General features: G+C 42.7%; 1 protein-coding gene across 1 annotated transcript; it reads right to left on the bottom strand.

The window, feature by feature from the left end:
- Positions 1-642: 642 nt before the first annotated feature.
- Positions 643-13,255, bottom strand: cwc22 (CWC22 spliceosome associated protein homolog). Its single transcript, XM_080498608.1, has 20 exons — positions 13,194-13,255; positions 11,815-11,871; positions 11,484-11,707; positions 9,925-10,157; positions 9,065-9,310; positions 8,857-8,985; positions 8,121-8,289; positions 7,584-7,637; positions 7,351-7,486; positions 6,641-6,847; positions 6,499-6,561; positions 6,319-6,414; positions 5,561-5,642; positions 5,377-5,437; positions 4,624-4,701; positions 3,965-4,117; positions 3,731-3,858; positions 2,728-2,829; positions 1,507-1,670; positions 643-1,426 (listed from the first exon to the last, which is right to left on the bottom strand). Exons 2-20 carry the CDS (start codon positions 11,867-11,869, stop codon positions 885-887), a joined length of 2,922 nt encoding a protein of 973 aa, XP_080354734.1. The 5' UTR covers positions 11,870-11,871; positions 13,194-13,255; the 3' UTR covers positions 643-884.
- Positions 13,256-13,478: the final 223 nt, after the last annotated feature.

Raw genomic sequence — 13,478 nt, forward strand, 5'->3', positions numbered from 1 at the left:
CCTTCACAACCTCTGAGAGGGATCACAAAAGTACAACTAAAAGAAAAACATGGAATGAAAGCATAACTATTCCTGTGCATTCATAAAACTTACTTTTGTGGAGATGAATGACGGCCTAAAAAAAAAAATTTTTTTAAAAGGTGAAGCCAAAATATGTTAATTGCTTTCTGGTGGCGGCTTTAAAAAAACAACTTTTAAAAAACATTTTACTGAGGCTTTGAGTCACTTTTTGATGCGGCTCTCGAAATAATGGCCCATATTTGTGCCTTCCTTTGAATTTGAGTGGATCTATTTAGTGAGGAACCACATTGATACTGACAACCTTTATTACCGTAATGTCCGTACTATAAGCTTCTACTTTTTTCACAAGGCTGAAACAATGACTGGGCTCATTTTTAAAGATTAACGAGCTTTGTGCTGGCGATACATGGGTGATGTGTTCAGGTGCGTCACTTAACTCAGACCTTTCTTTTAAAATTTGGTGGTGTGACTTATATTCTCGAGCCAGAGAGCTCAGCATTCGCAGTGTTAAAGCATGTCTGTGGCGTTCACAGCACCAGCGAGCACTTCTGTATCCGAGCACCAAAGGAAGTGGTGGCGGCCACGAGTCAAAGTAGAAACAGAAAGCGATTTAAAAACATCTAAAGCAACTTTTTAATGTTTTTAACTCATTGACAGCAAAATTAAACAATAGAAAAAAAACACTGATGGAGAGACGAGGCTCCCGGAGCCACGATGCAAAAAGGGAGCAAAGGATGAATGGGCGGTATTGGACCATGAGAGGAGGTAAAGAGAGGGATGAGAGGGTGAGGTAAAAAGGGACTGGGGGAGGCAGGAGTTGTCAATCAACAGTCCATCACTGCTTTGTTGGGGAATGAAGACTTTCATCTCCTCCTCTTCTCCTCTCTATTCCGGTCTCGGTTCTCTTTGTTCCTCTCTTGATCTCGGTCTCTGTCCCTGTGCTTCTCCACCTCCCTCTCTCGCTTCTCCTCGGTTTCTCTCTCCCTCACTCGCTCCCTGTCCCTCCCTTGGTCTCGGCCCCTCCCCCTCTCCCGGTCTCTCTCCCTCTCTCTGTTCTCCTCGGTCTCCCTCTCTCTTGCCCGCTCCCTCCCCTGGTCTCTGTCTCGCTCTCGCCCGCTGTCCCTTTGCCTGTCCATATTTCGCCTCCTCTCCTCCTCCTCCTCCTCTTCTGAGCCCTTGTCTCGTCGGCCCCGCCGGGCGCCATCACGTGCACGCTCCTCCACCTCACGTGCACGGTGCCTCTTGTCCTTCCCCGCCCGGTTCTCATCGCCGCTGTCGTCGTCGTCGTCATTTTTGCGCCTCTTATCGGACTGCTTCCCTTTCTTCTTCCTCCTGTCCTTCTCTTTCTTCTTCTTCTCCACACTTTCTTTCCTCTTCTTCTTCTTCCTGTGTTTGTTGTCCGAGTCTGGAGGACCAACAGAAATTTTTACGAGATTCAAACCATGAAAAACACACTTGGATAATGCGCTCTCTGCCTGAATGTACCTGAGCTGCTGGAGGAGTCGGAGGAGTCACTGGAGGAGTCCGAGGACGACGAGTCCGATGAAGACGAGGACGACGAGGACGAAGAGGTGTCAGAAGATTCAACCTCCTGGTTTTGGGTCATAATCATCTTCGGCGCGTTCTTCAAGTGTTCCCTCAGCTCATCTCTGAGGCGCAGAGAGGAAACGTCAGGTTATTTACATCGAATCGAATTTCTCTGGATAACATGAGTCTCATCCTGGGGAAGAACAAGACCAGAAACAACATTAAGGCCAAAAGCACAACGCCGCCGTTCACTGGCCTCTGATAATCAGACATCTGATTTCAGTTTACGTTCCATTTGTAGACCAGTCCTGAGGCCTGCAATACCACGGATTTTCTCTTATCGAGGTAACTTCAAGGATTAACTCTGGGTTTTTTTGTACCGCGACGCTCGTTCACTCCTCACCGGGATAAATCACCGTGGTAACCGACTCTGAATATCTGACCTGCTCCGGACCAGGTTATGTTCTGGATAAGATCACAGTGAGTGTAAAGCTTCCCCTCTTGGCCAATCAGATGTCTCTGAAAATGACCCTCCCATTCTTAAATGAGTCATTGGTGCGCAGGTTCAGCGCTGAGCTGCTCAGGGGGGAGGAGAGAAAGTGTTTAGAACAATCTTTTTGACATAATAAAATAAATCCTGCTCACTGAGGCTTTGAAGGATGTTTGTTGCTTGTCCAATTCTGCTTAGGGTTGATCTGTAATAATGAGCCTAATGATCACAACTGCAGAAACGGGAATTTATGAAGCGCAGAACTTCTCATGCCGTCGTGGTGATGAATTAACATTCCAACACAAAGCACACTCACCTTAAAAAAAACTATAAACTAAAAGAAGAGCAGTGAGGAAGTTCAGCCTGAAACCTTTTGTGCTGTAATAAAGTGAGAGTGAGTGATTAATATTGTCTGATGAATTAATATTATATAATCTCACAAAGTCACGCTTTAATTAATTATTTGAGCCTGGTGGAAGGCGTTTTAATTCTTCATATTCTCAGAGAATAATTGCTCCTTCAGTAATCTGCTCTGCTTGGTTCCTCCATGTGTGTGATTGGTCAGTCGCTGCAAACTCCGCCTCTTTCACGAGAACACACACTGATCCTGAAGGGTCTCGGTAAGTCACCCCAGGAAACAGAGCGACATCCTGGATATGTGTACGTATGTTAATGTTGGCGTTGCTTACGTCAGTCCTCCCAGTCCGATGGATGTGAAGAAGTTGATGGCGAAGCGAGTGTTTCTGGGATTATCACGAGGGAAAAGACCTTCAAAGAACGGCTGCAGAGTCCTGAAAACACACACACACACCGACACACACAATGACGGGATAAATGTAGCAGTTAGCAGGTAGAAGTCAAAGTCGACTTAAAGAGCTTATGACACCAAGACATTTGTGAAAAAAAGCAATATAAAATAAAAGTATTTAAAACATTTTTGTCGAGTGAAATCCAGTGGAGTCTCGATCTCCGCCTATCAAGCTGTTTCAGCCTCCTGCATCTTGCAGCCAAGCTCAACACACGGCGGCGGACGTGAAAAGTAGAGTATGAGAGAGTGTCCGCGGGAGTTGGAGGTCAAGCCGAACAGATTTGGGGGAATATTGACGATCAACCAGCAACGACAGACGGTCCGTTTGCTGAAGAAATTTCCCGCCGGAGGACAAACGAGCGACGAATAAGAAATCAACTCCGCCGTCGATCTGTTTAGTGCAGTGAATGTCTGCTCCAATGCTCCCACGGCGTAGAGATATGCTAGTAGGTCCTTCACACTGTAGAGCCTCTCGTCTGCACGATATAGAGGACAATCTACTAGACAGGTTGTGCAATGGACACACAATAGTAGAGTTCTACCACTGTACATCTATATCATTCTGTATTGAAAATCCCCTCCAATAAAAAAAGCACAAAATGAAAATGCAGCATTCCCTATGGACTGAGAGAAAGTGTTCCTCCTGCTACGTCACCTCCACATTCCTCTGCAGTCTCGGCCTCCAGGTGAGGTTTCTTGTCAACAGGGCAAAATTTAAAAAAATGTGTAAAGTTCCGGGGGCGTCTGATGAAGGCAACAGTGTCTTTCGCTGTTATTTTTGACAGGGAAAATAATTCAACCAACATGGAATGTGGTGTCATGAGCTCTTGAAGATCAGGTAAATCCAAGGCACGACTGCACATTGAGTGTGTGTGAGTTCGTACATGTCTTTGAGCCTCTGGTTGAGCTTGGGGAGGCCCATGTAGGCGCAGAGCTCCTGGAAGAGGATCTTCACGAAGATCCTGCTCGACGACGTCGTCGTCTCCTCGCTCATTCGGATGCACTCCAGCACCTGTTTGTACGGGATGGTTTAACCAGAGTGTAGTCAGGCTGAGAGATTTAATAACCATGAAGGAGAGAGAGTGTGTATGTGTGTGTGTGTGTGTGTGTGTGCTTACACTCCAGGGCACAGAGTCTGTGTAGAGCAGGTGAGCGAAGAGTCGAGCCACGTTCCTCAGTTTGTTGGTCTCCAGACGGTGAATCGTCTCGTACTGCTCGGCGAATATGGCCTCAAAGCTTTCCATGTACTCCTTCTTCAGCAAACAGAACCTCTGAAAACACCCATAGTAACAATTATATGCCACCTTGTGAGGCTGCGAGGGTTTTGAATGTGAACTTCTTAAATTCCTCTGCTCCTTTGTGGCCCGTGGGAGGAGGATCGTTTTATCTACATTTGACCAAGACTCCAATTACAAATCCTGTAAAAACTGTCTTACTGAATGCATTCATGTGGAAATTATCACACTTGATGCTTGTGGTACATAAAGAGGACAAGACTGATCAGGGTGTGTGTGTGTGTGTGTGTATAGGCCTTGAAACCTGTTGGACCTTCTACGAAATCTGATTTTTAGTCTTTTTAAGTATTAGTGACTTTAGTTAATTTATCCAAAGTGATTTACAATAAATTACCAGCAAAATCGGCTGAACATCTTTAAATATGTTTCTTTTTGAAATCATGCATTTTTCTCTGATGCTTTGTAATTTTTATGTGGAGGGACCATAAATAAACATTTTTTAAAAAGGTGTGTGTGTCTCAGATTCAGCGGTGTCATCTCACCCCGGCCAGCAGACCAAAGAACTTCTCGTAGGTTCTTTGTTGAGCGCAGCAGTCAAGTATCATGTTACACAACTCCTTCTGCTCAGAAAAAAACATACAAAAGCTAATTAACACAGTTCAGAGAACATTGAAACTTCCAGAAGAGCAATGACAAGTTAATTTACATTTTTAAACGATGTAACAATACTGTCAAATAGAAAAGCTCATCAGTTCAATGAAATACACACTGAATGAAGGGAAGAGTCGAAATTGATGTTTATTTTTCTGATAGATTTTCTAACCACTATTGAATTTAAAGATTATCATGCACAATTCGAAAAGTGACCTGGAACGATTGACTGGAAGCATTACAATCTAAAAATGTATGCTCAAAACACATTATTTGGTGTGAACACACTCTAGTCAACAGCCCTCTTTTAAAGTTTTTACTGTCAAGAACTGTCGAGAAGAACATGATAGAATCTGAAGAGAATCTGAAATACACTTAAATTGGGACTAAAAAGCAGAATGAAAATACAAATGCTCATTAAAAAACCTTTTAATAGAGATGTATGAAGAATAAACAAGGGGAATGATTAAAGTCATCAAAACATAAACGTATAAATTGTGTTGTGTGTGTGTGTGTGTGTGTGTGTGTGTGTGTGTGTGTGTGTGTGTGTGTGTGTGTGTGTGTGTGTGTGTGTGTGTGTGTGTGTGTGTGTGTGTGTGTGTGTGTGTGTGTGTGTGTGTGTGTGTGTGTGTGTGTGTGTGTACCGTCTGGCTCTCGGGAAAGTCCATCTTGATGAGTTTGTGAGCGCACTCCTCAAAGTCCAAACTGCACAAAGGCACAATGAAGTAAGTAATCATGTGAGCAAACAAATCAACTATGGCAATACAGCTGGAAATAACAGACTGTACTGGAGTGTGAGTGTGAGTGTGAGTGTGAGTGTGTGTGTACCTGGACTGTATAGCAAGGTAAATGGTCCTTCTAAAAGCCACCAGGTTGACTTCTGTCTGATCAAAGATGGTGACTTTCTCATCTGAGGGCGGGACGGAGACAGGCAGAGGTCAACATACATTTTTAAAGTGACAATCAATCACAGGGCGTCGTCCATTATGCAACAAGGAAATACTTTCCCCCATAATGAGTACATCCCCACTTTGGTCAGTTTGCTCTCACTTCTGAGAGTCACCAGAAGAGAGCACCAATAAGAAGCAGTAAAGATGTAATTTCTGTAAACCAACATTTTTTTTTTTCATCAACACAATACAACTCATTTCTTTTTTGTTGTTAATATAATTTTTTTAAATATGAAAATACAAATGAGCAGAATACAACAAATATAGTAGAATTGGTATACGTAGTTCCAATGTTGCTATTTGTGATTGATCAAATGTTTCTTTAATTCTTAAAATGTATTTAAATAAGCATCAATTGGAGTGTTATATATATGTATATACCCACAATTTATCATGACTCAATATATTAATCAATATATTGGAGATCTAGATGTATTTGCATAAAGGTTTGAGGAATTTAATGAAAAATACATTGATTCCGTTTAATTCATAAAGAAACTAAATACATTCAATAAAATTTACGCAAGAAAAATTGTTTTTCCTCAAACAAACCCCTCTCGTGTTTTTTGTCCATTTGACTTGTTTCAGTCCAAACGTTACTCTGAAGTACTTCGACCATCGGCTTGTCTGACTTACCGTCTCCTCCCTCCTCGTTCTCCTCTTCCTCTTCGTCATCTTCATCGCTGCCATCGCCCTCCTCCCCCGAGTCGCTGCTGCCCTCGTCCAGGATGTCTGACAGGAAGTGACAGCTGAATGGTTAAACTGTGAAGGAGGTGACAGCCGGTTGGACGCCAAAAGGTTTGAGTGTTCTCTCACCTCGCTTGATGGTTTTGTATTTTTCCTCGTTGTCCTGGAAGTCTGGATCCAGCTTGAACACGTCTATGTGGAGAGAGACACACACACGATTATTTCCTGGATAGTTCCAAAGCATGGTGACCCCGTCGACCCCGGGTCTTACTGAGGATGTCCTCGGTGTTGTACTCGTCCTCCAGTGGCAACATGTGCGTGAACTGGTCGTCCTCGTCCACCAGGTCCAGACCCTCTGGGACGACGGGATGATCCTTGAAACCGTCTTTCCTGATGGCGAACATCACCTCGATCATGTACTGGACTCTCTTGTCGATGGCCGACTCGTGCAGGACGTTTCGGAGACGCTCAAATATGGCTGGAAACAAGAGGAGGGTTGACAGTTTAAGCACTTTGAGAAAAGCATAATGCAAAAAGCTTCTATTAACGGGACACGTTTATGTTCATGTTCACATATTCCACATAATTTTGGGTCTGTTTCTCTAAAAGACTTGGATTTCTACATTAGAAGAATTTTTTTTATAATCTTTTCTGGTTTAATTATAGATTTGTCCCAAAATTAAACTTTTTGTGTTTTTGTACATTTGGTGATTAATTTAGATTTTACCAAAGAAAACTTAATTTTATTTCAACATTTTTATCAGGAATTTATATCAAAAACACAGTAAATCAACAGTGTAGCCATTGCGTGATGACAAATTATCTTAGATGATACAAGCCGGACTCAAAAAATCCATTTACTAATTTTCTAAATTAATTTGTCTGTGTGAAAACTGTCAATCCAAATGATGTCACTATTATTCCCAGGTCTGCTAGGAGTGATCAGTCTTTTCCCCCCCCGACAGCGACGACATCCAGTACCGTTGATTCCTCGAGGCGACACCTCGGTCAGCTTGAGTCCGCACTCCTTCAGGAAGGAGATGGCGACCTCCACGCTGTCGTCGGTGGGACGCTCCAGCAGCAGAGTGAGCATCTCCAGACACAACACCTCGTGGGCCTGAGAGCCGCAGACACACACCGTCAGAGAGAGGAAACCAGACACCCCCCCCCCCCCCCCCCCCCAGCCTATCCTCAAGTTAAGAATCAGCACGTACCACGTTCTGGTTGATGAGATGAGCCACAAACTTGGAGGCCGTCAGGCACTGTTGCTGAAAGACAGAAGACAAACGGACATTAATATATTCCCAAAACCATAAATATGTAAAACACACACTTATTATTAATGTGGAGAAATTCCTTGATCAAACTGGACACGAGCAGATTATTAGGATACTGACTAAAGGTTGTTCAACAACACTGGGTTCACAAGTTTTCACCGCCTGCATCATTTTTACCCTTAAAAAGAAAAACAAAAAAAACCTTAGTACCGTGAACTCAAACAGTTCAGGTCATATGAAGTTCAAAATGCAAGAATCAGTTTGATCCTCCATCTAAAGTCAATTCTCAAGGGCATGAATAGGAAGGAAGTGTGGCTATTTTTCAAAATTAAACGTTTTATATGTGCATGCTGTGGATATCGGTGAGGCCAACTCTTCGACTCGACCTGACATATTTCTGTGCTTTTGTCAGAACAACTGGAGGCGCATTTCCCCGCGAAGCTCAGTTGTTGCCATTAGAAACGTCGGAGATACCTTGAGGTTGCGTCGGTAGCTCCTCCTGAAAGCCAGGATGAGACGCTTGAGGATCAGCTCGCCGATCTGCGGGAACTTTGAGTTGATGATGGAGACGACGGCGGAGTAGACGTGAGTGAAGATGGGCGACGCCGCCTGAGCCTGCAGCACGGAGCGAGCCAGCAGGCCCCTGCAAGGAAGAACGAAAAGGTAAACGCTCACCGGAGACAAGAGGATCATCACATTATGTATTCCATTACATTCAATTAATTAATCAAACTATCAAGAAGCATGATTTTAACAAGCTCGACATTATTCACCTGATTTTCACAAATTTTCATAACGTAAACGTATATTTCTATATTTAGGATAAAACAACTGAAGTTAGAACTCAAATATTGTGTTTACACTTGTTTGATTTAGTCCGATTAAAACAGAACAAAACAAAAAAAGATGTTTTTTATTTGCAGGATTTAGTTTCACTGGTATTCTGGAGATGATGCTGCATGATTTGAGCAAATCCTAACCCACAATGATGCAATCGTCTAAAAATAGAAACAAAAGCAATTGGAGGTACGTGGGACAATTTCTACAAAAAAAATATCAAGATCTTAAATAAATTGGCAATCATGGATCTTATTTAAGAGTTATAAAGATGCGCAAAGATAAATGTGTCCGTTGTGGTGGTGAGGGCGAGACGTGACGGGAATTGGAATAGCGAGTGTGGACGAGGTTTGGGTGTTTCGTGTTGGCTCACCTCCCCCGGACAATGTTTTCCTGCAGCAGCTCCTGGATGATGTTCACGATGTTGGACACGTTGACTTTGTTGATCAGACCGTTGATGGACTTCTTCAGAGCCTCCCAGCTCATCCTCTGATAGGCCAGACTGCACCGACACGTGGCTTTGGTGAATACATGGAGCCATTCGTGGCGTTCATTAAAGAGGCAGTGAAAGTGTCGCTCACCTGCTTTTGTCTGTGATCTGCTGCTGCATCATGCGCAGCTTGGCGGGGGGGATATAGGCTCCGCCCGTCCTGGTCAGGATGGGATCCACCTCTTCCTTCTTCTTCTTGACCGGCGGTTCTGCCGCGGCCTTTTCATTTTGAGGGGAAGTGGAGCGGCCCCGCCTCCTGAAATCAGAGTTGCCGTCTCGATTTCCACGCCGGTCAAAGCGGCCGTCCCTGTCGTCACGGCGATCGTCATTGCGACCACTGCAAAGTTGAGAGAAAAAATTATGTTATTCGTCTCGGAGCCACTTGGTTGTGAAAAGTGTTTAGAGCATCTAAGAAAAGTCTGGTAATTAGAAAATATAATTGGTTCAAACCAGAATTCCACTCTGCAGCTCATTTTACAAAAGCATGTTACTTACAAATGTGGCACATTTTGGCAAAACAAAATAGACTACACACACACACACACACACACACACGCACGCACGCACACACGCACACACACTCTGTTAGTCTAAACTATTCAGGGACAAAACAACAGATTTTGTCAAAGTGAAAAAAGGAGGACAAGGAGCTGGACAATTCTCTCAAAATAAAGAAACCTAACCTACATTCGTTTTGTGAAAAACTTGAACAAAAGGGTCTAAACTGTGAGCAGATTGCAAGTCTAGTACTTGATCCTGATATGTGATGCGGATGTGTTTCCTATCAGGTATTTGATGACAGCATGACAAATCTAAAACTTCACAACAAAAAAGGCTTCTTAAGAGAAAGTAACAACATGGAGGCAATTTATCTCCCAAACTATAACAAGTCACTGAAGTAAAAGTAATCTAGGTTCATCAGAACTGAAACGGGTTTGTGTGTCTGGTCACCGAGTGTAGCGTCTCCGGTCCCTCTCCCTGGATCTGGATCGATCCCATCCCCTGGACCTGGACCTGTCCTTTCCTCGTGACCTTGATCTGGATCGGTCTCGCCCCCGTGATCTGGATCGGTCTCGACCCCGTGATCTGGATCGGTCTCTGTCTCTGGACTTCGATCGGGATCTGGATTGGCTTTTTTCTCCAGACTTGGACCTGGACCGGTCTTGTTCTTTGGGTCCAGCTGCCTGTCACAACAAAAGCAGAGCATCAACAGATTTCAGTCTTTACATGTTAACAGGATTTGAAAAGAGGAAAAAAACTGAAATAGAAAAACATGGTGCTTGTTTTAAAAGTTTAGAGAGTCTTGCTGAACGGGAGTGACAGCCCAGCATCAGTCAGTCTGGCTCAGTTTCTGCTTGGATTAAAAGCCTTTAGGTACCCGGGGAGTCTTAAGATGACAGTAATGGACACAAAGTCACATTTGATTTGTTCTTCTGTCAATCAACAAGCTGCATCTTTATTCAAAGTTTTTTCCCCCCCTCCCTTCAATGGTCACTTTCATAAAGCAGCTGACCATGAACCGACTACTCAGTCTGAGGACAACATTTCGAGGTTAAACAGGGACCCGTTGTCATGGCAACTACTATTTCAGACCACAGTGTTTTGACACCAGCTGTCCAGTACTGAGAAAAACCTTGTGATGCCTTAAGCAAGACGATGCGCTTTGAGCTGCACCTTTCAAAATGTAAAATTATTGATTAGAGAAAGAATACATTTGAAAACTTTTCTTATTTCTTCAGAAAAATAAAGGTTTCAGATTATTTTTCATGTTTATGAACGAGAAAATCTGAAGATACTTTTGCTTTTTCAATTAAACTGCCTCCTATGGTTCAGAAAGACAAAGTCAATCTAAATGGCATTTTAAAGAAAAGAGTATTGCTATCATTATCAAGACCATGTACATCAATGTGTCATGAGGTTGATTGGATTTATTTACATTGTTACGTCACCAAACTTGTCAAAAATGTTGGTTGAGTGAGCGTGTAGGCCCTGTTGGTTTTCATCTTAAGTATCTTTAATATTTGACCGTTCTTCTTCATTACTGTGTTTTTGATAGCGCTGAAAATTGCACGTTACAAATGTGTGACAACCATCCAGCAGGCGTCCTGGTCCTTCTCACTGCAATAACCGACTATATGAGCACAAAGATCTGTTTGTCTGCCGAGTGTCTGAGATGTGTTGATGAGAAGTACGCACAGCAAAACCTTAAGTTCACAATAAAGTTAACAGGTAATCATGATTCGTACACACTGAAGCAAACTCTCTTAACTGAGTTGGCTCCTAATGTCTGAATCATGGATTTTGGATGCTCCCTGAAAGGTATAATGGGATGAATACATTTATATATATATATTTTTTAGATTGGAACCTCAGACAGTGTTTTGGATTTTATCTAGAGAACTAAGAGAGAACCGCAGTCTTTGCTACTTCACATGTCGAAGATGGCACATGGTAATCATGCATGTAAACAAGTCAAATGTCATTTATGTCCACATCGGCCCTGCTCTTACTTTGATTTGAGCGATACTGCTCCTGATCTTCCTCATTGCCCCTTCATGTTCATCGTCATCGTCACTGCTGCTGCTGCTGTCTGAGCCACTGGAGGCAGCGCTACCGGACTGGCTGCTGCCTGCAGGGCTGGCTTGAGGGGACGGACGCTCGATGGGACTTTTCTCCGCTGCACCAGCCTCCTGGGAACCGTCTGCCACAGGTCCGGACACATCCTCAGAGTCTCCTGAAACAAGAAAGGAGACGAGAGATTGAGCAATGTTGGATGATCAGATACATCAAAGCTTGTTGCTACGAACATAATAAAAAAAAAAGCAAAAATGTTTGATTTACTATTGTGCTCCCTTTGTGCAGGGCTGGAACTTCGGCTTCTGTCTGAAGAGCTCATACCTGGAAAAAAACAGATAGATTAGCCATTAATGAAATCAAATTAACAACCAAAAATAACAAAACCGCCTTTCATTTATGTCTGCATTTAGTCTTCTATTCCTATGGTGTCTGTCGCTACAGGAGATATAATGATGTCTCACAAATACAGTTTTAAAAGGGCAGGTCCAGCAATGGGGTTAAATAATTCCACAATATTTGATAATATTATACAAAATATGACAAGTGAAGGAAGATCATCACTTGATCTCTGTTGATCATTTCACTGCTAAAAACTTTCCATTGTGAACTTGTTGATTTCTACACTCCAACCATTGGTTCAGTTCCACAAAACATCACACGCAGCCTTAAAGATACTGATATAAGTCACCAACGTAGGAATGAAAACGTGATGTTAATTTTTCCCAGCGTGCACACTGACATTCAGAGGATTGATCCACTCTGTAAACTTCAAATACCTAATTTCCTCACTGATGGTAAAATCATTTCACCCCAGCAGCCAAATATCATCTTTGGTGAATGACTTGTGTGACACAACGCAAATAATGCTTGCATCAAATGCTTAGAGTAAACTTTCCAGCTGACATATTTGAAATATGTCAGCTGGAAAGTTTACTCTAAGCAAAGAAACTATCCAAATTTAAATCGAAAACATCAAACTGAACAAGCTTATGGAGATAAAAAATTTAAAATATATATGCAAGAACAGTATTAGGAATCTTTTACAGATTAAGACTTTACACAAATAAACCATTGGTCTTAAAGATGTACAATGACACATATTTACAAAAAGCTTCCTCTCATGGTGTCACAAAAACATAATAACACACCCAATACTTGAGGCTGATTTGAGTTTTCTAATTACATCAATGAATTGAATCAGAACTCTTTCTTGTCAATAACTGCACCAGTGTCAAACTGTCGTTGTGTCAACATGACAAACTTTGCTCTACATGTTTTTGTGTGAACTGACGATTCAAAGACAATATGTATTGTTTTACAGGTCCGACTAATGCAAACGTGGGAACGACGCGGCTACGAAACAAAACCATTAAAGGATAATCTTACTTAAAAAATAAGCATACACGTCTTCATTAGCAGTTCAATATGGATTATTAGATTAAAGTGAATTTTACTGCCTTCGCTTTTTTTTTCGCCATGCGCGTTCGGATTAGCAACAGTTAGCATGCTAAGCTTGAGCCGGCGAAAACAACGGACTGTAAAACGAGTTTCTCAATAACCCTTCAAACATCGCTCGCCCGTGTCTCTGAAAGCGGCCCTTCTTCACTTATTTGGCTTTCTTTGTCTTGAAAACGTGAACTTACCCGCCAGTTTCCGACTTTTTTTCAATCACTGTCGTCTTCAAGGCGCTTCACTTCCGTTAACAACTGACCACACTTCCGGGTCACGAGGTGGTCGCTGTGTCTCCCCCTGCTGGTGCCTCGCGCCCCCTGCTGTCTCCCACAAGGGAGGATTTCAACACCTTGTTTCTTAATGTTCTGTATCCAAAATGAGTGATCGATGTTACAGCCGAATTCGAGAACGTATTCAATTCCAAACTAAGAAATCACATGCATGCAAGTATTCAGTCTTTGCCATAGATTTCAAAA

Source organism: Blennius ocellaris (assembly GCF_963422515.1).
Source record: "Blennius ocellaris genome assembly, chromosome: 6".
In the NCBI taxonomy this organism is placed as follows: domain Eukaryota; kingdom Metazoa; phylum Chordata; class Actinopteri; order Blenniiformes; family Blenniidae; genus Blennius; species Blennius ocellaris.